The sequence below is a fragment of the Orbicella faveolata genome, unplaced genomic scaffold (assembly GCF_042242905.1).
Source record: "Orbicella faveolata isolate gen_17 unplaced genomic scaffold, um_ofav_v1 contig_24, whole genome shotgun sequence".
Lineage (NCBI taxonomy): Eukaryota > Metazoa > Cnidaria > Anthozoa > Scleractinia > Merulinidae > Orbicella > Orbicella faveolata.
Window position 1 is genome coordinate 29,773,946 of NW_028301552.1, and position 23,552 is coordinate 29,797,497.

Consider the following 23,552-nt stretch of genomic DNA (forward strand, 5'->3'; position numbering starts at 1 on the left):
CCGGCTGGTCACTGTAGGGTCTTAAGATGTCATTATTTTCTGTAACAAGGTCTTTGCCTTCCCACTTGAACTTGACGTAGGTTCTTTTACCATCACTGTTGAAGTATTGGGATCCCAATTTAGGACCATTATTCGCGTAGATGCGTTGTCGCTCGAAATAAGCGATCATGGATTTCATGAATCCAACACCACTCACATTGTAAAATACCTCCTTGAGGTCTTCAGTGTCGAATGAGGCTCTTCCCACCGTATAGATGTTCAAAGTAGGTTGATCAACTCGTCGCCATAATGTGAAAGCCAATACAACCTTAGCTTCACCTTCTTCATTCGACAGGGATGAGATCGTCACTCTCGCGTCAGGTAGAGAGATGCTACTCATTCCCACTCTCCATCCTCCGTCTCCATTCAGGCGTAAGGGGTGTGGTAACCTGATCTTGAAATGGTTCGACTTGTTGTCCGGGAACTCGCTCTTACTGCTGTGACTGGGTAAGCTGACGTAAAAATCACTCATCCTTTCTTGAAATGCAACGTGATCGTGGTCACGCCCGACGCAAAGTCCACCAGTCGACCGTCGTTCTCAGATACCTGCGTCTCGACAATGTCCAAAAAGGTCGTGCGCACCGGTAGATATAGGATGTGTCTCGGTTGAAGGTCGATCACGTCAGGATCGTAACGAACCTGTTTCAACAGGTCCGTGACTTGATTCCCCGTCACCATACTCTGTCCCACATTCGAATACACGAACAAGGAACGACGCTCGTGACCGAACGCCTCTTCGTAACTGCGATCCAAATCCGTGAACACCCAATTGATGAAACAACTCAAATGTAAGGTGTCCGGGTCGATCTTGTAAAAGATTTCGTCCCCGTCATTCTGTCCTATGACCAAGTCCGTGGCCGTGGGTACGACTTCCTTGGGAAATTCTTTCCTCAAGTGGGGTCCCAAGACGTAACCCGGTCGACCGTTTTGCAAGGTTCCCATCTTGACCCATTTCATCTTCTTGGCCAATTCGATGCCGATGTTCATTTGCGGGTAGACGCGTTTACCGTTGATCAGGAGGCTGAGGCACGTTCTCGAATTGTCCAGGACGCATTCTCCATGCTCGGCCCGATGCATAACCGTGTACAGCAATTCGGTGGGATCATCGGGTTTGCTCTTTTTCTTGTACATCGTCACGTCGGCATCCATTCTAGATCTCAACCTATGCAGGTATTGATCTCGTATCGCGTTCATCAACTCGGTACCGGTCCTCGGCGTGAATTCCAAATCGCTTTCTCGCGTCGCTGAAGAGACCCGGCTGTATAGGTTTATGGAGGCGTTCACCATGTCGATCCACCAGATTTCAAACAGAAGAGAATCTTTCAAGTCCATCTTACGCGTCGCGGACGGAAACGAGAGGTCGCTGATACCCACTTTCCATCCCGACTCTCTCAACTGCAACGGGTTCGGCAGACGGTTCTTGAAACTGTGGGCTGTCCGGGAACTCGCTCGTGCTGGCATTGCTCATCAGTTGCACGTAAAAGTCGTCGACAGACTCATTCATACTTGAAGTGTAATGTCACCGACGTCACGCCCGAGGTAAAGTCCACCAGTCTTCCGTCGTTCTCGGCCAATTGCACCTCCACTATATCCAAGACGTTGCTGCGTACGGGTTTATATTGAATCTGAGTCGGTTCGTACGTCATCTTGAGCGAGTCGTGGGGGACTTCTCTCAAGAGATCCGTGACTCGATTCCCCGTGATGGTGCTACAACCCACATTCGAATACAGGTACATGGGACTGCGAGGCGGAGGGAGGTCCGGATGAACGACGACTCCCCGATAGGTCTTGGCGTATTCCTCGTCCAAGTAACTGAAGCGCCAGTTGCAATAGGGACTGAGCTGTAACGACCCAGTGCTGAGCATACTCCAAAATTCGCGAGATCGATTGTCGCGATGGTCGGTCCAGTCTTTCTTGAAATCAGACGGGACTTTGTCGTTGGGAAAGATCTTGATCATATTCACGTCCAAGTGAACGGAGTAATACGATTCCTCGCGAATCAAACCCAACTTCTTGACCAGTTTAGAACCAAAATACACTCTGGGACGATGTCTGTCTCCGGACTCGTCGAGGAACGTGTCGGTGTTGTCGATAATCAAATCGTTCCCCTCCCATCGGAACACGGGGTAGTATTTTTTCCCATCCGGTGCTCGTAGACTTTCACCCGCATGATCCATGTAATGATACAGGCGTTCGTGAAAACGATTGATGAGGTATTGCATGAGAGATCTGCCACTCGTCACTTTGTGTTGGACGCGGTTCAGTTCCTTCCCGTAGACGTCAAATGTCACGGGGTATCGCGAAGGACGCCACGTAATCCCGTCGTCTAGCAACCTGAACGTTTCAATGGTCCACTCCATACCGAACACGTAGTCGTCGTCGTCAAAGTCGTGCGCTTGAGGGACTGGTACTTGATGCGGTCGTGACGGAGGAATCGGGTAAGACACGCTCGCCAATCCCACTTTCCATTCCTTGTCGGATTCAAACAGGAGCGGATACGGCAGACGGTTCTTGAAACTGTGGGCCTTGTTGTCCGTGAACTCGCTCGTACTGGCATTGCTCATCAACTGCACGTAAAAGTCTTTCATTTTTTCGTCTTGGGCTTTTGGGTCACGTACAAGCCTTTTTTATCCACCCAACTGTCGTACTTGACTGGCCAACCTTTCCAACGCACCAACACTTTTTCCCCTTTTCGTTTGACGATCTTGTCGATGCGGAACAGATCGTCGTCTTTCACGTCCACCTTTTGCAAATCTTGCGCGTAAAACGTGCCTTCGACCGCCGTGCCGTCCCATTCTTCCACCTTGTACGTGGTGACCTTCCCAGGACGCACTCGGCGTATCACAAACACCTCTTCGGTCCAACCGGGTAAATACCCTTTCTTGAACTGTCGGAACTTCTTGTTCAGTCTCACACGATCCCTGACTTTCAGCGGAGGTCGTCTTGATTTTTTTCCCTTTTTCTTCCCGTAGAGTCTCCCACACGTCCTCGCTATTGGCCAAGGTCACTTGATCGGGAGCCATCTTGATACTGCGATGATACGATCGATTGTACCCTCGGACCAGATCTTGTAACACGGGCACAAACGTCATCGTATTCTTCACGGTGAAGTATCGGTACAAACGTTCTTTCAGGGTCCGATTGAACCGTTCCACCACACTGGATTTCGTATCCCCACGCGTCGAAAAATGATGAATGCCTTTCTGCTTCATCAAATCCTGAAACGTCTTGTTGTAGAATTCCTTCCCGTCGTCCGTCTGAAGATTGAGGGGTTTTCTACCTCCTTTCAAGATCTTTGTCATGGCTTCCGTCACCGCTTTACCCGTCTTGCTCTTCAAGGGTTGGACCCAGGCATGCTTGGAAAACACGTCCACCACCGTCAAGAGATAACGATACCCTCGATTGTACCTCGAAATATTGATCACCTCGATCAGGTCGGCCGTCCACTGCTCGTCGATGCCGAACACCACCACCGGGACCGTGGGAAAACGACGACGTCTGGGTTTGTGCAACGTGTACCCCAAATCCCGTTGCAGGACCTCGCGAGCACGTCGTACCGAGATCTTATTGGCCCGGGCGAATCGCGTCAGACCGCCCAGACTACCGGGTCTGGAAGGATCCCGATACCGTCCCAGTAACGTCCCGGTCGAAAGCGGCTTTTGCTTCTTCTTTTGACCTTTCTTCATAGTCGATAAAGTTTGTACACGCACTGTCTCCACAACTCGAAATGTTGCTCCCGTACCTCGAGATACTTCTTAAATGAATCGGGTTGCCGTTTCAACCACAAGATATAAACGACAAAACGCATCACGTTGGGTTCAACGTCGGTATAGTCAAACACCTCCAAGGGCGAATCGCTGAAATGGTCGGGGATGGGTTCACCCTTACCGTATCACTCGTAGACACTAGTGCACTTGGAACACAAGGTCGTCCAACACCATCGATCGGCTATGGTCGTACACATTCTCGAGATCAACCAACTCAAAGCATGAGACATAATGATTTGAACCCAATTCTTTATTCACACTTTCTTATATGTACAAAAACGTCGTGCCTGATTGGTTCTTACGAAAAATCGACTCTGATTGGATAACACAAAAAAGAAGGCGAAAAAGACTTAGTCCGAATCTGAAAAGTAATGAGCATAGTCCGTGTTCTTACAATCTTGACCGTACTCATTATCACAGTCTTCCTCATAGGTATCCATGGCATAATATTTACAATTTCTCCAATCACATTTACCGGGTCTCCACTTCAGGGCTTCCTCCTCGTCCCCCTTCACATAGAATGCTTGACGCATACTCTGTCTACACTCACCACACAGGTCATCCTCCTCCGCTTCAAGGGCACGGAAGAAAAACCGATCCTTCCACAGATCACGCTGACGCATGATATCGTAGATCAACTCTTCCAACTTCAGACACGTTTCCTTGTGAGCACACCTGTTGAAAGTCAGTATCTCCTCCACCCTGGGACTCTTGTCGTTCTCCAACACCCGTCGTGACAGGTCGTGAGCGAACCGCAAGGGTTCAAACAGATCACGGATGACATCGCTCATCATGTACGTGAGGTTATTCGTGGCGATCAAACAGGCACGCTCAGCGTCCAGGGAGGGATCCCGACAATGAACGAATTTGAATTGACCGCTACCACTTCTGTACATCACGCGACACCACTCACCACAGAACAAAAACACGTGTTCGTTCTTCTTCATCATCTCCAAAATCGTACCACCCCAGTCAGGACGACGTCTCATCAAGAGCTCAAAAGACCACAGACTATCGGGTATTTGACCTAACGGTTCGAAGAGATTGTCAAAAATGTACAGGTCCACCTTGGCATCCAGAATGGCATCGAGATCTCTTAAAGTGTGTACCTTCTGATCCACGATCTGCTCCACGAGGTCCCGAATCTGGTTCGAGTTGCTATAGTAAGTCATCTTGAAACCCACCCTCAGACAAACTCGTTAAACTTCTTTCCTTTTCGATCCGCTCGCTTTGTGATCTGCAAGTCCGACAAATGAGGATAGCAACTACGGTCGCACCAGTCAATCAAGTGCCTCTGGAGCCTATAGTACAAAGGAGAGACAAGACGTAACTCCAATTCAATTATCCTCCCGTGTAACGGTCTTTCGCCTTCTTTTTCGATTGTATCCAAAACGTCAGAAGCTCGATTCAACTGCTGTCTCAGATCTTCAAGGATCTCTTCAAAGTCCTTGTCAGTCAAAATCCTACAGGTCATCACTGCGTCAAGAGCAAGTCGAGAATGATTCACTGCGTCCAACGGGCTCCTTTTATACCCGCGCCGTGGATCCACTTTCACTCCGTACTTTCCCGGGTCACGTGCCCACTTCAGATCCCGCCAATCGGAACGAAGACCGTCACATGATCCCATCGCGCCACACGTCACTGATTGGTCGTCAAAAACGTCCATAAAGTCGAACCACGCATTCCATCACGAGTCACTTTTCAGCAGAAGTCGTCATGGATTCACACGTCGAACCCGTCAGGAAAAAGAAAAAATCGTCCAAAAAGAAACTGGAACTGCTCTTGCCCCAGAGAGTGGAAGGAGAAGGAGGTAAACAACTACAATCCACTTTAGATAGATGGTTATTCAAAAAACCTCGTGCCAGACTCCGTTTCAACGAACGTGTCCTCTTCAAAGAAATCACCCCGGACTCGGTCAGTTGGACCACCGTCCCTCTCAAAGGCTTCTCGCGACCCTGGAGCGCCTTTTCGATCCAACGTCAAGAATGTAGAAGCCAAATGAAAAGTAACCATCGCAAGCGAAGGCAAAGACCGACCCCCAAGAACGTGCGAAAAACCACCCACATCCTAGAAACCATGCGACGTGAAAACACCTTGTTGGGATACTAACTCGTTCTCTATCTTCACAGACTCAAAGCTACCTGCCATTCAAGGCGGATGCATGACCGTGATCAGAGACTCACCTCCTCGAACCGTGCAAGTCCTGGAAGCCATGGGACTCGACAAATTCAAGAAAGACGACCTCGTAGAAGTATCACCTGAAGTGGATGACCGAGGAGAATTCACCGAAGTCCAAGTGTTGGAGGAATTCGACCCCGATCAGTTCCTGAACCAACTGAAACCCCAAGATCCCACTTGCCCGCGTTGTATGGTACCCATGGAATATGGAAGAGTGAAAACCCCAGACGGTGGTACCTGGTGGGAGTATTACCGATGCCCCTCTTCCAGATTCTACACCAAGTGTTATGTGACCTGTGGCATCAAAGAGGTGGGCACTTACCTGAGACGCGTCGAAGAACAGACCCACCCCTGCTACAGGAACATCGACCCGGCTCGTTTCCGATGTCTATGCAGCAAATCCCTGGTCTTAGCCACCTCCCACTCCCAGTCCAACCCAGACAGGCTCTATCTCAAGTGTCCCAAGCGTACCTGCAAGTTCTTTCAATGGATCGACGAATACCCACGAGGAGTCGCCGAAGCCATACTGATCAATGGACAGGCCCCAAACTAAGAAAAAGACAGACACAGTTTTTTGTAAAAACACACTCTGATTTTTATTTCACACTATTTACACGTTGGGTAATTTGTCCTCCGCGTCGATCATGGCTCGCATCGTTACTTGATCACAATGGTTGAAAGTACTATAATAATCGTTTATTGATTGATATCCCGAAGAAAAAGAGGGCGCCGGTCAATAGGACAGTGCACACGTCCCACCCTGTAATAAGTGGAATGACCAATAAAAAGTTGTTTTTGTTCTATTTTCAGACTCCATGTCTCGATTTCCTAACCCTCAATGTCTATGGTGCAAGGAAGGATACACTTTCAAACACAGTATCAGAGACTACTTCCTGACACCCTGTTGCGACCAATTCTTTCACGGAACCTGTAAAGCCCTCCACACTGAGCCGTTGAAACCCTCGGAAAGACTCTGCCCTCATTGCAAAGCCGTGAATTTCGGACTGCCTCCCGATGACAATCCCAAAACCAAGTCCTAAAGAGGTAAGCGCTTCGATGGTCTAATGGTTAAGACGTTGAGTTGTGGCCTCAAAGACCCAGGTTCGATTCCTGGTCGGGGCATTAAATTTTTTCTTTTTTCTTTTTAGAGACCCCTGGCCTGTAAAATCCGTTTGGACGAACCCCACCCCGACGAAAAAATCACGCAACAAACCATGTACATTCTCTCGTTAAAGAATCTTTATTAGTGTTACAGGCATGAATAAAAATTTTTTTTCACTCCTCTGATTCTGGTGGTGGTGGTGATTTTTTTACAATTTGTTTGATAAATGCTCGGTACGCCAACTCGTCTCGGTCCTCCCAACTGCTCTTCCACGCTTCCCATCCGTCCTCAAATCCATCCGACAACTTCTCCAAACACACAGGGTCTTTAAACGAGATGGACTGGTCATCAAACATCTTCTCAGACAGCATTCTTCTGAACCTCATCACCTCATCCGCCAGCTTCACCACCTCTTTCCTCAGAACGACATCCATAGCGTGAGAAACGGCGCATTTCATTATCTTTCCAAGAATACCGTCATGAACAGCATCCATCACCCTCGCGGCAAGTTCTTCTATCTTCTCCTCTTCAGAAACCTCATCCGCCTTCGTCTTGCTCTCCTCTGAAGACATGTCTTATTATCGTCGATCTCAAAACAATACTCACTCCACACTCACGCAAACCCTTTTATTTCTTCCATCCGAACCTCGATATCGTGGATTGGCTATCGCCTTATTTGGACATGCGCGTCACAACCTCGATCTCATATTCTCCTTATTTGGGTATGTGCGAAAAATGGCGGCCATCTTGTTTATGCAAATCGAAAATACTGCCATCTGATTGGTCGAGAGCCAATTTTAATGATATGCACTGCCTTCTGATTGGTTACCGCCCCTATAGACGTCCTTTACTACTCCTGAGATATTCAAGTTTTTAAAATATGCAAACTATCCAAATGTTGACCTCATACACAACCAAATTTTGATCAAATATGAAGATATCTCAGCCAATTTGTATCAGAAATGTTTGATTTTTTGCAGTAAGACTACTAAATGTGCTCCACAATACGAGCTTAACAGTTTTGTTACCATGGCAACATACTGGGTTCCAGACCTCCCCAATATCAAAAGCTTTTCTGGTCACCTTTGGCGATCTATTTTGATTTTCGCTAATGGTGTCTCATATGCACGATCCAGCAGGCATATAAATATGTTAGCTCGAACTCCTGGCCTTGTTTCATGGTTTTCAAGCTGAAAATCAGTAACATAGTGAAATCAAGTGGGTGGGGACTGGAAAAGAGTGAGTTGCCATGGGAACAGAATTGTTTATAGCCGTAGGTGTGTTTCCTGTAGAACTATTAGCCTACCACGTTTCAATGGATTCTGCTGTAAATTGACCGACATAGCTCTATTTATATACTTAATATAATATTGGGTTGAGTGTATGGCATCATCAGTCATCTCATTTGCATATTTTACACATTTTTCAAACTTAAATATCTCCGGAACTAATGCAGATATTTGAAAATGGTAAACGGCGTTTTTATTCTCTCATGGAACTCTATGTGATACACCTAAAACATAAAGGGGTAAAAATTTGATCAGAGTACCATTTTAAGTTAAAAGCTCCTATCCTTGTTGTTTTCCAGCATCTATACATTATGTAATGTGACTCTGTCTAAAAAGAATACCAAAACTGTAAAGAGAGTTTAGTTGTGAATAAAAGTGCTTTGTACGGTATTTACTCAAAAATTGGCTTAGATCTGAAATCTCACTCGTTCACTATATGCTTACTTGTTCAAATAATTTCTAACACATCACCAACTTGTGCATAAATACTGTATGCACGCACATTACATAAATTAATCTGTATGTCATCTATTGTCTTGCGTTCTGTTGCATTGTGTGGTATGTTCTGGTCTAGTCTGGTCTTATAAGGTAGGATAATGTATGGTATATGATATGATGTGGTATGTTATTACAGTACGTATTATCATAGGCAGTGTACACATACTTGGAATAGCCTTTCCATATAGGCGGCCATCAACGTTCCATACTGGGACACTCTCTAAGCTTACAAATTCAACAGTTCCTGAAGCCATATCTTCTGAAAGATTACCCTCAAATGAGATATCAAATGGTCCTTGCGAATTCTGAAAATGAAAAAGTGGTTGCTCAAAATGCCTGAAAGTTTTCTACCCCAGCAATGTAACCCCTTGTTAAAACTGAGATCTTAAATCCTAATGGTTTACAACTTGTGGTGTTTCCTCATTTCTTTCCCTTTGATTATGCATGTTGCATCCAAGGAAAAGCACATTATTTTTTTTCTATCTACTCAGCTTGTTTATTTAGTGTTCTTACTATTCTATCCAATACCAATGTTCCAGTGCCAATCAAAATAATATAGTCCATTTTAAAATTTATAAGCAGGCCGTATAATCAGCCTGTAATTTAATTTTTGTATCCTCACCTATAGCCATGGACGTATATGGTCTCGGAAATTTCCCCCACATCCTCGTTCAATGTTGGAGATACCAATGCAATCGGTGGACACAAATTTCTACACCAACATTGAACTTGGGGAAGGGAGAATTTTTTCCAACAGTTGAGACATTTGAGTTGACGTGACAAAACAAGATGACAACACGTTATAATGTCACTAACATTAAAAGATAACAAGATAGGCTGAACAACTTGAATTTACGTGTTCACCCACAGTATTAAGCAGACTTTTAACTGTTGACGTTATGTTTTATTTAGTGTGACCTCTTCTCTGTTTCCTGTAACTAAAGTTGGGAAATTCTTGCTTTGATTATCCAAACCAGTTCAAGGCATAAGTAGCCCAAGCTCACTATGTGAGCGTCATTTATACTGTTGGCATCACTGTCATTTACAAAACAGCGACACCTATGTTGTCTTCTTCTCGTTTCTTAGGATTTTACAGCATTGTAGGCACCTCAGCAGATTAAGGCTTTCTGTATCAGGGTGGTTGATTTTCACCACTGGCTCAGAAAAAGCCTTTCACCAGCACTGGAAAGGCAACAACACTGTTTATAAAATAATATAGTGTGTGCGATCTCTTTGGCCAATAGTATGTGTAGATGGGAGTATGTAAACATGATTGTGACAACAATTTTTTTATAAAAGCAATAGAGGACTTTTAATTTTTTCGAGTCTACATATTTAGCCTTATCTAAATACTTGGGGGTTGGAAAAATTCTGTTATGCAAACCCGAGACGCAGGCGAGTTGATTGATTGATTGATTGTAAACACAGAAGAAGTCCTCTATTGCTCAAATAATCATAAGAAATGACAAAAAGGCAGCAAAAGTGAGTTTTAAAGGATAACTTTGTTGCCAATTTAGTACATTTTAAAGCGACAGCAGTATTTGTTGACTTGATGTTGTTGTTTCCGTGTGATCTCTTACAACGAAGGTTGCAACAAATTATTGACTATATTAGGGCCGAACTCTCATGTTGTTAATTCGTAAAGTGTTAATGATCTTCAACTATTGTTTGAGCTACCTGTGTTTAAGGTGGCTCTGGAACCCCTAAACAGATTTTTTTTATCTTTGCGGAAAGTTGTATCTCTATAAGCCTATTGCAATTCAATAATAAATAGGAAAAAAAAGTCCTCTAGGAGGACATTTCGTTACCATTCCGGAAGTATGCCAGTTTTGGAAGAAGCGCTGATGTCACGATTCTAAAATTTCCCCAAAATCACAAAAATAATAATTGCGAAAAAATATGGGCTCTTAGAAAAGCTTGGTTCTAGGTTCTATCGTTTAATATCCGGGACTTTCAAAGTCCCATTACAAGCCTTCGCTCTCGAACGTTCCTTGTGCGAGCGTTGTGAACGTTTGGCAAAGGGAATCAAGAAAATGCGTGTCATTTTGGAACAGCCTTCAAAGAAGACAAAGGCATTTTTACGGCCATCGAACGTAAGTACATGTTTCTATGTCTTTTTTTTCAATGGCTTGCCGAATTTTTTCAGTATCGGGGCTAATTTTCCTCGAAACTACAATATGTGAGTGTCGTGTTGCCAAAGTTTCATCAGTGGCAACAAGCTAGTAAAAATGGCAACCACGTATTGAAAATAGTTGTCATAAGAAATGGTTTCTGAGAGGAAAACGACTGGAAGTTTACATACAATGTATCGCGAGTAATTCAAGTCTTTTTTCATCTTCACACTACATTTCATTAGTCTTGCTTAGAAGGTGAGAGTCTGTTATTCTGTGATAGCTGAATCATGTAAGCTAATTTATGAAATGATTTTTTTTCATCCCAAGAAGGTTGGAATTTGACTGAAGTGTAGGTTTCATAAGGGGCACATGTATCATGCACATGCACTGATGCACATTTCTACAAGGTGCATGTCCCCCATTGGGTCAATGATTATTTTATTCCTTGTTTCTTATTTATTAGGATGTCTGTCCAAAATATGGAAAACCATTTACAAGTGTTAAAGAATTGTTGCCACTTGCCAAACTTTGTCAAATGAAATAAGTGCTGTGATTAATGCATTATTTGTTTAAGTTGCCATGTCTATTGATAACAGATACTGTTATCTCAATTCTGTTGTCTTTTTTGTTTTCAGGTTCAAGCTTAAGAGAGTACTAAAAAATCAAAATAATAGTAATACTGTATGTTGAACTTTTAATAAACAGTAGTTAACTTTTCTTCTCAATCTCATTTGTCTTCTTTGAATATTTGATGGGGTTCAAATATTACAACTTGTAAGCAGTCTAAAGAGACTACCACAGCTACTAGATCTAGCACTGTCACATTTCAGCACTGCCCCAGATTAAATGGCGCATATACAGGGCTTTAGGAATGTTAGAGTTCAGCCTTCAAATAAGCAGTGCATGCATTCACAACAATGCAAGGCATCACACTGAATTGTTTGAGAAGTCAAACAAAATAAAGGAAGGAAACACTCACTCTAAACCAGCCAGGCAAATTTTGGAAAACCTTTGCAATAAGCATTTTGTGAAGAAAGGGGAGAGAAATGACCTTGGAAGAAAAGTCTCAGTGACCAAACTTTCTGCGTATCTTTTTGCAAACCCCTTTTCAACTTAAGCTTCAAGATGACAATTAAAACAATACTCTGAGATAATTATACTTTTCATAATTGTACTTTGAGGAAAATTAGGCTACTGACTGATGGGGACACATTTGATACATCTCATCGACCAATATATACACAGGCTAGCCATGCCTCAAAGCCTTTAACACTATTCGAAAACATTTTCTGGTGCAGAGTGTGACCAAGTTCAGAAGTATTTTATTTTTTGCCCAAGGAATTTAGAAAAATGTTGAGTTTTGCACTAAAAAAAGTAAGTGAGTAATATTAGTATCTGACTGCTACAAAACAGTAGTTAGACTTGTGTTGGATTATTATCTTGAGATACAAGCAAACAGTGACACATTTAAAACAAAATCACTGATTTAATCAGGAAACGAAAGCTTTCAACAGTGTTTATCTAGAAGACTTAAAGAATCCGATGGGAAAACTACAACTATCGAAGACCACATCACGTTGGTTTTGGAGTCTTTGTGGATATTAGGAAAGACTACATCACATTTGACTTTTAAATATTCGACCAGGCTAAACAAAACCGAATATTCACAAGACAAAAATTACTGCAAACACAAGAACTCTTTTATTACGTATTTCACTAAACATGGAATAAACTGACGAAGACTTAAAAAACTGTTCCCTAATATCCGGCCTGTTTGAAGTTTGAGGTTATATAGCCAGGCTGCATTCCGTACAAGCTACGAAAAAGATCTTCCACGTGGATCTTTGCCTTTTTAGACACAATACTTTAACATCTTGGCATAAACTTGGCAGATCTTCGACGTGAACTTTGCGTGGAATGAAACACAAGAATGGTTATTACCCACACCTTTCCTATAATTAGGCACAGAAAAGTCAAAATGAAAGCCAAATTAAAGCAAATACTTTAACCCCAATATTCCCCCGCGTTCGGCCGCCATCTTGGATCTTTTCATGTTTTGAAAATGCTCATCGCCATGGTGATCATGTTATGGTTAGTAACGTAAAACATTGTTCTCGCTTCTTCCAAAACTGGCATACTACTGGACTGGTTACTGGATGGTAAAATGCATTATCTTCAATGGTGCAAAAAAAGTGTTGGAATTTTAGTTTTATAACAAAGTACTGTTTTTTTTAATTTGAGTGCTAGACACATGTTTCTGCATCACCGTGCGCAGCATTGCGGACCTTACAATGCAAGGACAGGAAGCCCAGAAAGGGAACGGTAGCGAATGCGGGAAACTTTCGCGAGCCCCGCTCTGTTGACAAAGTCAAACTGCTTAAGATGTGCATTTTTCCTATAGGTCGACATTGTCAATAACTCAAGCGTCATAAAAGCTTTTCACAAAGCCAGTGACATCCCTTAGACGATGGTGAACAGACAAAGCTGAATTTATTTTTCTTTGTGTATATTAAGCAAACATCTCTTATCTGTCAGTATTTAATAAGGAATGCAGAATTTCTGAATAAAGAAATTATGCGAACGATCTCATTGCCCTGGTTTCCATGGATTTTTGCCAGCAGAGCATTTTAGAATCCTGTCGAGGAATCCTGGCTTTAGGTAAATATTTCAATTCTCATCTGTAATCGAAACAAGTAATTATTATAAAAGAAACATTACATCAAGTTCTGGGTAGTATGAAAAAAATGAAATAAACATAAATTTGCATTTAATTTGCTTGATAGATGCTTCCAAGGCATGTAACAATTGTATTTCCAATCAAAACCTTTCGAAAACCACTCAAATTCCAGCAAGATTCTTCAAGAACAATATTTTGGCACATTTGGTGAAACCTGTGCCTGCTAGTTATATGAGAGAGAAAGATAGAAAATTGAGAAAACACTGCCTGCTCACCATGTACCAAGATCCAACCCATTTCATGCCATGTCGAAACGTGTGGGAAAACAAGTCCACAATGTCCTACCTTTTGACTTCCTAGTTGTCAGTGGTCAGAGATTGTAGACACCCGTAGCGCGGACCATAGCGCCATGTTTTTGCAAAACTCGAATTTGTTTACTCGAAGCCGGATATTCAATGAAAAGGTAAAAATTTTAAGCAGCAAATAGCAGTCACTCTCATTAATACTCGCGTTTTAAAGCTGAAAAGCGATTTAAAGAGCTCAAGTACATCTCCAGGCATTTTCGGTCTTACTTCATGAGACTGCTCCAAAAGCTTCTGAAAACTCATGGACTATCTTAGTCGCTCACCCGATGACATAATGGTGACTGGCTAAAGTAGGTAATCACAAAAATGGCAGTCAATGAGCCGATTTTGATTAAAAAGCACTCAAAAATAAAATAAAACTTGCATTTTACAGGTGAAAATGAATTAAAAGATTTACGAACAGGCCATTTACGAACAGGTTGTACCGTTTTTATCGAAACCTATTAGGCCAGTAAAATATAAAAAACTTGTTCACCAATGACTGGGTATTTGCCTGATACCAAAATTGTAACATCCCTTCATAAAGAGTCAGGTTAATTGAGCTGAAGAGTACTGGAATCCAGCTGTTGCTAGCCACCTTATCAGGCTCATAGATGGGTTAGCTGGGAACTCTGTGAATTTAGAGTTAAACTTCTGCCACTAATCCTACAACCTAGTCAATAAAAGGGGAGGGTTGTCATGTGGCACTACTTGTCCCTCTCACATACATGCATGGTTAATACCTTAGCCACGACTAGACCCGTCATTCTTTTAGGGACTAAAACAATGGACTCGTTCAAAACAGATGCCTATATAACTTGGAGATTACAAGAGAACATTTCTGCCCTCAATTTGAGTCTCTCAAAATGAAAAGGGAATGTTAGAGATAATAATGTCCTCCTTTTGGTAACAGGATCGTCAGATATGGCAATCACGCTGTCGTGTTTGTCATGACGACAGGAAAGAAAGAAAAAACGTAACCAGTTACCAGGGAGAGGTCAGGTGAAATCGACTGATGAGTAATGACTAAAAAACAGTGACATACTAATTTCAATTGTGGATTTCGTTAATTAAAAAAAATAAGTTCGTGACTTTTTAGAGAACCTGATGATCTCACTGAAAATTGTGTAGCAAGAGGCAAAACCGTAAGACTAAAGAGAGGTCTTTGGGCCGTACACAGGAGATAAAAGAAAGCGAAGTAAACCTTTACCTTCAGAAAAACAATATTTGGGTTAATGCCTTTAATTTTAGGCCATCCATAAGACTGCTGTGTATTTGGGTCCTTAGGCAAATCTTCTGAAAATTAAAATTTTAAAAACATAAATACTCACAGTGGTAAAACGAACAAAAGGTAAACATGGGACAGAAGTAGCAACACCCATGAAAATCAAATGATAAAAAACAAAAAATAATAATTGTATCTTATTAACCGAGCAAGAGGACCTTATTGAGAGGATATTGGCTAGAGGTATTGAGAGTTTGAAACAAGACTTGCAAGGTCCATACAATAAAACTAAGGGCCGATATTTTCCTGGGCAGTCTTGAACAAATTTAGTTACAAAAGAGATTTAATACAAAATCAAAATCCCATGATCGTGGACTACAAAGACTCTTTCAACTTCAATAGCATAGTTCTCACTGAATGCTAACTTCGCATTTCCTTGAATCTGACGTCAAGACAGAGAAAAGGAAACTCTGAAATGTAACTTATTTCTTTTAGAAACATAAACCATAAGTCAACAAGAAAGCCTTCAAGAACAGTTTTTGCACATAAATGCAAAGATGTTGATATGTACGCTAAGAACATTGTTCTTGAATGAAATTGAAAGTATTATTCCCACCTGCCACAGAATCCCTGCAATTTTCTGATATTCCACTAGAGGAGCCTTCAGACACTTCATCAGCATTTTCCTGTAACAGAAAAGAAAAACACTTGAATCACACCTGGATATGTTTGTGGCTAGTAGGACCAGATCCAACGATTACAGCAACTATCAAACTCTGTGGGAAAGCCTATACCACATACCCATTAGGTTTGTTAAATTGCATTCATTCTCTAAACAAAGGAGCATGATGTTGCAAATCACCATTCAGAAGTATTTGTGTATTAGCATTTTGAGATTACCTCATCGTTTAAACTACACTGTTCTGCTGAAGTGGCATCCCTTGTAACAATATTCGCTGTTAAAAGTAGACCTCCCTTAGCACAGTTTTCACACTCAGTTCTGTTTACCTGGTGAACTGGCAATGTATAGAAACAACAATGAGAAACTGCAACCATTTACATAACCTTTACAATCAAGATAACATTAGGCCGAAGTTGAATCCTAAAGAAAAGGACTCTGGCGAGGGTAGTATTTCTGCTACAGAATGTTTAGATGCCCTGAAGGTTATGGGTGAAAGAAAAAGTCATGGGATGGATGGTTTTACTGTGGAATTTTATAAATTCTTTTGGAAGGAACCGAGCATCAAACCCGAGCATGAAATAGCAAATCTTGTCTCAACAAAGGATGGCTGAATGAAGGAAATGTTAAAGTAAATTTGTTTAAGATTGATTATCATCCAAGGTAAAGCAAAGAAATGCATTTAGAAGCCAAAGTCCAGAATTTCAAAGATGAGCAGTGTTCATGTTTAATAGCTATTCGCGCTAATGAGTAATTTGAATAAAAGAGGGTCATACAGGGGTATTCTTAATAAAGTGTATTATCGTTTGTCTCACAATGTAGTCACTTGGGATGTAGATCGCAATGTTTCGACTGCTTACTGCTAGTCTTCTTCAGGCGATAAGGTCGACTGATTGCACGGTGTATTTCATATCACAAAGGTTTGACTAGTTAAAATCGCAGACCTCTTGCATTTCGTATTAAGATCTACGTACTTCCAGTACAGCGCATCAATTTACGAACAACGAGACGGCGCAGCCATGGGCAGCCCTGTATCTGCGGTTATTACCAATCTTTACATGGAGATATTTGAAGAACAAGCAGTAGAGTCCGCGCCTTGCAAGCCTAAGATCTGGAAATACTATGTAGATGATACTTTCACCATCCTGGATCAGGATAGAGTTGACGTCTTCCTGCAACACCTAAACAGTCAACAACCATCAATCCGTTTCACCATGGAGATCGAGAATAACAGCAAGATTGCCTTTCTCAACACGTCAGTCTATAGAGAACCTAATGGCCGCCCTACCACCAGTGTCTACAGGAAACCAACACATACTGATCAGTCCTAGTGTATGATTCACACCACCCTCAATCAGTAAAGCGCGGTATAGTGAAGTTTCTGCACGACCGGGCTAAACGTCTTGTGACCAAACAATCAGTAATCGCTCGAGAGAAGACACATCGGTCATCTGTGCTTACTTCTCACAGATATCCCTCCTCTTTAGTACAGAAGATCACAAAGGCAAGAACAACCCCAAGAAGAGAGTCATAGTGGAATTTAAATCCACCGCCGTTTTACTTATGTTCCAGGAGTTTTGGAGTCTCTCTGCTGCTGCCTAGAACAAAAAGGAATTCGCACTGCCTTAAGGTCCGACACGAGACTGCGGTCACACTTAGTGTGACCAAAGGACACCGTCAACCCGGCTAAAAAGGATGGCGTTGTCTACAGGATTCCCTGTGAGTGCAGCAAAGTCTACATCGGGGAAACAGGGAGACCCATGCAGGAGAGGATCAAAGAGCACGACAGGGATATACAACTTGCCCGTACCCAAACGTCCGCCGTTTCTGAACACGCCCACGAGACCGGCCACTATGCTATCTGAAATGAGGTCAAGTTTATTAATCAAGACCCTCACTGGTACACATGTAGGGTCAAGGAAGCTATTCACATTAACACTTCACCCTAATAACATCAATAGGGATAGTGGAATTTGAATTCCTGAAGCATGGATGCCCACGATCAAAATACACAACAACAGGAGAACGGTACAACAATGGACCGCTGAGGGAATAGCTCCTCACCGGAACAATGGAAGAATAGGAGGATCGAAATGCACCAATCACAGCCGACCCTTGTGATATAAATGATACCGTGCAATCAGTCGACCTCATTGCCTGAAGAAGACTAGAAGTAAGCAGTCGAAACGTTGCGATCTACATCCCAAGTGACTACATCATGAGACAAACGATAATACACTTTATTATTGCATCTACCATGAAGAATAACAACAACCTTTTCCTCAACAGGGGTATTCTTGTGATGCATTATTCTCCGTGAAATGTGAATTTAAGAAATTATTCCTCGTGATCCGTGACTTAAAGGTTTTGCGTGACTTGTGAAGAACTTTTTTCGTTAAATTGTTCACCGATATCCGTGATTTCACAATTCTCTCCTGTTTCATATTGGCCGTTTTCACACTAGGGATGGATAATCCGTCTAGAGGGATTATCCGTCTGCTACATTTTCTGTCTTGGTAGGGGCCGTTTTCACACTAGAGATGCATAATCCGTCTAAGACGGGTTATCCGTTTAGCACGAATAATCCGTCTTGAAAGTATTATTCCCACCTGCCACAGAATCCCTGCAATTTTCTGATATTCCACTAGAGGAGCCTTCAGACACTTCATCAGCATTTTCCTGTAACAGAAAAGAAAAACACTTGAATCACACCTGGATATGTTTGTGGCTAGTAGGACCAGATCCAACGATTACAGCAACTATCAAACTCTGTGGGAAAGCCTATACCACATACCCATTAGGTTTGTTAAATTGCATTCATTCTCTAAACAAAGGAGCATGATGTTGCAAATCACCATTCAGAAGTATTTGTGTATTAGCATTTTGAGATTACCTCATCGTTTAAACTACACTGTTCTGCTGAAGTGGCATCCCTTGTAACAATATTCGCTGTTAAAAGTAGACCTCCCTTAGCACAGTTTTCACACTCAGTTCTGTTTACCTGGTGAACTGGCAATGTATAGAAACAACAATGAGAAACTGCAACCATTTACATAACCTTTACAATCAAGATAACATTAGGCCGAAGTTGAATCCTAAAGAAAAGGACTCTGGCAAGGGTAATATTTCTGCTACAGAATGTTTAGATGCCCTGAAGGTTATGGGTGAAAGAAAAAGTCATGGGATGGATGGTTTTACTGTGGAATTTTATAAATTCTTTTGGAAGGACCTTAGCCAATATTTAGTCTGGTCAATTAATTTCTCATATGTAGGGCTCCATGGTGAAATGTCAGCCACTCAGAAAAGCGTTCTTATAACTACCTTACCTAAATCAAATAAGGAAAGTTTTTCATTCCAAATATTGGATACCAAACTCTTTACCACCGCCAGGTTCGATTATAAAATACCTTTAGCTGCCACCACAAATGTTGTTAAGAAGGTTTTGCCAACAATCATATCACACGCCCAAATGGCCAAAACTTTAGGCTTTCTTAAAAATAACTCTATGACCTACAATACTAGGCTAATTTACAATATTACAGACAAATAAACAAGAGGGCTTGTTACTATCTATTGATTTTGAAAAAACGTTGCTTGATTCTTTTGTGGAAAATACTTGCTAGAGTTATGTAGTTGAATGATGGGCAGAGTATATTCATGAACCTGCAGAAGCCAGCAACTTCTTGTCACAGCCACTGTAGAATAATGTTCTAATTACTGTTCCTAATAAACTGAACAAAGCAAGGAAATCTACATAAACACAATATGCATATCACTACAACCCGAGCATCAAATGGCAAATCTTGTCTCAACAAAGGATGGCTGAATGAAGGAAATGTTCAAGTAAATTTGTTTAAGATTGATTATTATTCAAGGCAAAGCAAAGAAATGCATTTAGAAGCCAAAATCCAGAATTTCAAAGATGGGCAGTGTTCATGTTTAATAGCTATTCGCACTCAAGAGTAATTTGACTCTAAGAGGGTCATACAGGGGTATTATCGTTTGTCTCATGATGTAGTCACTTGGGATGTAGATCGTGACGTTTCGACTGCTTACTGCTAGTCTTCTTCAGGCGATAAGGTCGACTGATTGTATATTCGTGATTTCACAACTCTCTTCTGTGTCATATTGAGCCCTCCAAAAGATCTATTTTAATAAAAAGACTGAAAACACCAAATTTGACCTCTGCATAATTATTGTAACATCTTGTAAGGCATCAGCAACTACCAAGTAACAGATAGATTTCCGTAATGTCAAAAAGAATAATCCAAGTTTCACCGTTGATCTGTACTCTTAATTGTCTGACAGTTCAGGTTCAATTTGCTTTCCTCAAACACTCTTTCTGGCATAGAAGCAATTAATTCAAGTGTGACTCTAACAGCACTCATTTATTTTTAACATTTGATCGATATATTTTAGCTCAAGCCTAAAATTGTGCATTAGAGACCAAGAAATACCATGTGATATTTTGATGTTAAGAACAAAACAAAACCTTTTCATGACGCTGAGCGCTTTCTACAGGCCGTAAACATTTACAGTTATTATCGGATGATTTCAAAACAATACACACCATTTATTAACCATGTCTTCTGGGTCTGTACTATAAGTTATGGACGGAGTTTTTCCCCCTTTGATTTATGGCCCAAGCGTGAAGCATGGGGGCCATACATTGTAGGGGGAAAAAACAAGAATCCGTAACTTACAGTACGGATCGAGAAGACTAGGTAGTAAGATACTTGTTATATCTCTACTATGTGTTTGATGGGTTCGGGAGTGATTTCTATTTATGCTGAACGGTTTCAAATTTCTGATGTATGTCAAAAGCAAAATGAGTCAATTTGAAATCATTGTTAAGTCATTAGCATTTTTTAATATACAATTTAAAGTAAAAGAAAGTTTTTAAACATTTACTTGCTATAAAAGTTAAAAACACTTGGTGATAGATCAGAAAACATTTTGGCAACAAAGACAGCTTTAAATTTTAGCGGACCATACAGTGGAATACCGCCTGCTAAATTAAACAATCGAAGTACACGTAGTAAATGAGAGATATAATAATGTCTTTGTCATTTTGTTTACTGATGTCCTGAAAGCTGCATCAAATCGGCAATCTGTATTCAAAACACAGTTGAAAGCATTTTATATATTGATTGTCATATTTTTTGTGGCTATTGAAGGAAAGAAAACTTCTCGAGGTATTTTTTTACCAACAAGGATTTTATCACCCTCTACCCCAGGATTTTCCCTAACACGCCTCTTAAAGATTGTTTGGTCTTTCTTCTTTCCATTTTATGACCTAAAAGTTGTCTGTGTTATGAATGAAAATAAGACCTTAAAAGGTTGTCAATTTGCGGAAGTGACATACAGACGTACGTACATAGAGCCATGTAACAACCAAGAACTTTTAGCTCAATGGGTTACCAAATTTTCTAAGTTATGGTGCTCCGGTCGCCCACCTTTGGAGGAACTAAACTAAGAAGCTTTTAATGTAGCATATTCCATACTATAATTGGCACTAATGTCTTGTTAATGAAAATGGGTGCTTTTTTTGTGACAGTTAGCCTGAAACCATAGTGCACCTATTTTGGTTTTGTGATCAGATATTTCACCTCTGAAGCGCCCTCACAAATTATATTTGGGAGGTAACAGAAATTGAAATAGAGTTTTCCTTCAATCTGTTCTCTCCGGCTATACAAACTGTATGCCTGGTGCAACTAACTGTACATGTATTATTTTAGCAGTCAGGTTTTTCCCCTGTAAATGTGAAATGGAAGGACGTAACCTTGATTTTTGCTAGTGTAGAGAGCGTCCAGCAAGTTCTTCCAAAACATAAGCCATTAAAACTTTCAAAAAAAATTACAAGAGTGCTCGTACAGAATCTTTCTACAGTTCCCGGTCCAATACTTAATAAATGTTGGACCGGGAATGGAGCGATCTGGTTGGCTGATATTAGTTATTGGCCCTCTGACTTAACTTACCGGTCATCGAGTTATAATATCTTAAGTTGACCAAGACTGGAACTTGTATGAAGACATGATTGATCACCACAGATTAAAAAACATTACTGGATGCTGTTGGCATGATGGTACAAAAACAGGTACAAAAACGACATCACAAAACAAACTGTCATGAAATACAAAATTGTCATTTAGTACTTGTAAGCAGCAACACTTACACTAACCTGTCTTATGTTTTCTCTCATTTTCCGATATCATCTGAATTAACCCCTCTAAATCATCTAACCGTTTTGTCATCGCACTTTCCATTTCATCCTCGTCAGGCATTTTTTGCAGCAATTTACATAGAATTTTCTCTACGTCATCTTTAGTGGGCATTTCATCCAGGCGCTTGTTTTGTTTCTCCAACTGAGCACGAATTGCATGCTGACTAGTTTTCTGAATCTCCTCCAAGAGCTCTTTCACGTCTCTTTGTACAATCAGCTTAAAACCTACAGTACAACAAAGATATTATTGTCATCCTGGGTTGGCGGGAAAGGAAAAACGTGTAGAAAGATATCAAATCATTTTCACTCATTTATTTTATTTATACCTTCACCTCCCCTTTTCAAGTGGTGTTAAGTTAAGCCCTGGCTACACTCATCTGCATGGTGACTCATAGAAGGAGCCGATCTCAGCTTCCTAAAACTGCTGTCTAAAGGAAGTCTGCCTGAGGACATCATTAAGTCCAATGAAGGTGCATTCAGTCTAACGATTTACTAGTAGGCATTATCCATTATGGTACATGAAAATGCCCTGAGTTGTAACCAGTAGTCCAGTTCTGGCCCTCTCTATCACGCAACGCTAGGGAGAAAGGGCCCAGGAACAACTGTCTGTGCATGCTCCCGCTATACCAATCAGAGCGGATCAGAATGTAAGATGTCGATTTTACCCCACTGAAAAAATATTTATTGTGAGTGAGGTTGGCAACACTCGGAAGACTTTTCAAGCTTTAGTTCAAGATTAACTTGGTGGACTGCAATGTCTGTGGCATGTCTATGCATGAATTGATTTAGACTTGTATTTCATGTTGAGAACACTCTTAATTAAATTGTACAATTTATGACTCAGTGTAAAGACCGTGAATTTAAGTTGAAAAACTTTGACATGCTTGTAAGGATTTGTGAGCATTTTAAATTAGACATCATCACTGTTTCCAGAAACAGAAAGGAGGGTTTTGTTAATCAAATCAAAGAGCTTGTTGGAAGTCGAAGCTGCGATATGTAACAGTTTGAGTTAAATTTACTAAGATAGATATTCATTACATAGAAACGCTGGTTTATGCAACTGAAGCTCAGAAACGTTTTGAGAGAAGCGAAAACAAAGATGGTAAGTGGTTACATTACATGCCTTAGATACTGCAGAAATTTAGTTAGGTGTATGTACATGTAGCCACCATTTGGATAACGATTGTGGTTGCATGACTTTAAAAATCAGCCCAGTAACTTCATGTTCAACATAACACGTAAGTCTCCATTGCAACAATCTGAGGTGATGGAACCTTTCCGCTTTAAATGAGGCCAGAGAAGTTGTTGTTTCTGGGAGAAAACAAGCCGAGACATTTTTAAATTAAAATAAATAACGAATTCATTATCTCAAAAAGTTGAATAGCCTTTTTTATTTCCGTGGTTTAGAAAAATCAGT

The 23,552-nt window shown here is 41.3% G+C and overlaps 4 protein-coding genes, 1 non-coding gene and 1 pseudogene across 5 annotated transcripts in view; 2 read left to right on the forward strand and 4 right to left on the reverse strand.

Moving 5' to 3' along the window:
* The window catches only part of LOC110066618 (uncharacterized), a 111,195-nt gene that overhangs the window by 78,114 nt on the left and 9,529 nt on the right, over positions 1 to 23,552 (reverse strand). Inside the window, 7 exon segments of the mRNA XM_089292802.1 lie at positions 9,040 to 9,178; positions 15,219 to 15,304; positions 15,850 to 15,919; positions 16,134 to 16,249; positions 18,522 to 18,591; positions 18,806 to 18,921; positions 22,094 to 22,360. Coding sequence (XP_089148928.1) covers positions 9,040 to 9,178; positions 15,219 to 15,304; positions 15,850 to 15,919; positions 16,134 to 16,249; positions 18,522 to 18,591; positions 18,806 to 18,921; positions 22,094 to 22,360 — 864 coding nt within the window.
* Positions 333 to 1,500, reverse strand: LOC149111243 (uncharacterized). Its single transcript, XM_089292796.1, has one exon. It carries the CDS (start codon positions 1,498 to 1,500, stop codon positions 508 to 510), a length of 993 nt encoding a protein of 330 aa, XP_089148922.1. The 3' UTR covers positions 333 to 507.
* LOC149111244 (uncharacterized) lies at positions 1,536 to 2,627 on the reverse strand. Its single transcript, XM_089292794.1, has one exon. The coding sequence runs from the start codon at positions 2,625 to 2,627 to the stop codon at positions 1,536 to 1,538; it is 1,092 nt and encodes a 363-aa protein (XP_089148920.1).
* LOC149111245 (uncharacterized) lies at positions 4,042 to 5,024 on the reverse strand. Its single transcript, XM_089292799.1, has one exon. It carries the CDS (start codon positions 4,976 to 4,978, stop codon positions 4,157 to 4,159), a length of 822 nt encoding a protein of 273 aa, XP_089148925.1. The 5' UTR covers positions 4,979 to 5,024; the 3' UTR covers positions 4,042 to 4,156.
* Positions 7,035 to 7,106, forward strand: Trnah-gug (transfer RNA histidin (anticodon GUG)). Its single transcript has one exon. It is a non-coding gene; the product is annotated as a tRNA-His (tRNA).
* On the forward strand, positions 16,932 to 18,052 carry LOC149111247 (uncharacterized; annotated as a pseudogene).

What these genes read in the sequence shown, in the direction of transcription:
- LOC149111243 (XM_089292796.1), bottom strand. Translation starts at nt 1,500, where the DNA reads ATGCCAGCACGAGCGAGTTCCCGGACAGCCCACAGTTTCAAGAACCGT.
- LOC149111244 (XM_089292794.1), bottom strand. Translation starts at nt 2,627, where the DNA reads ATGAAAGACTTTTACGTGCAGTTGATGAGCAATGCCAGTACGAGCGAG.
- LOC149111245 (XM_089292799.1), bottom strand. Translation starts at nt 4,978, where the DNA reads ATGACTTACTATAGCAACTCGAACCAGATTCGGGACCTCGTGGAGCAG.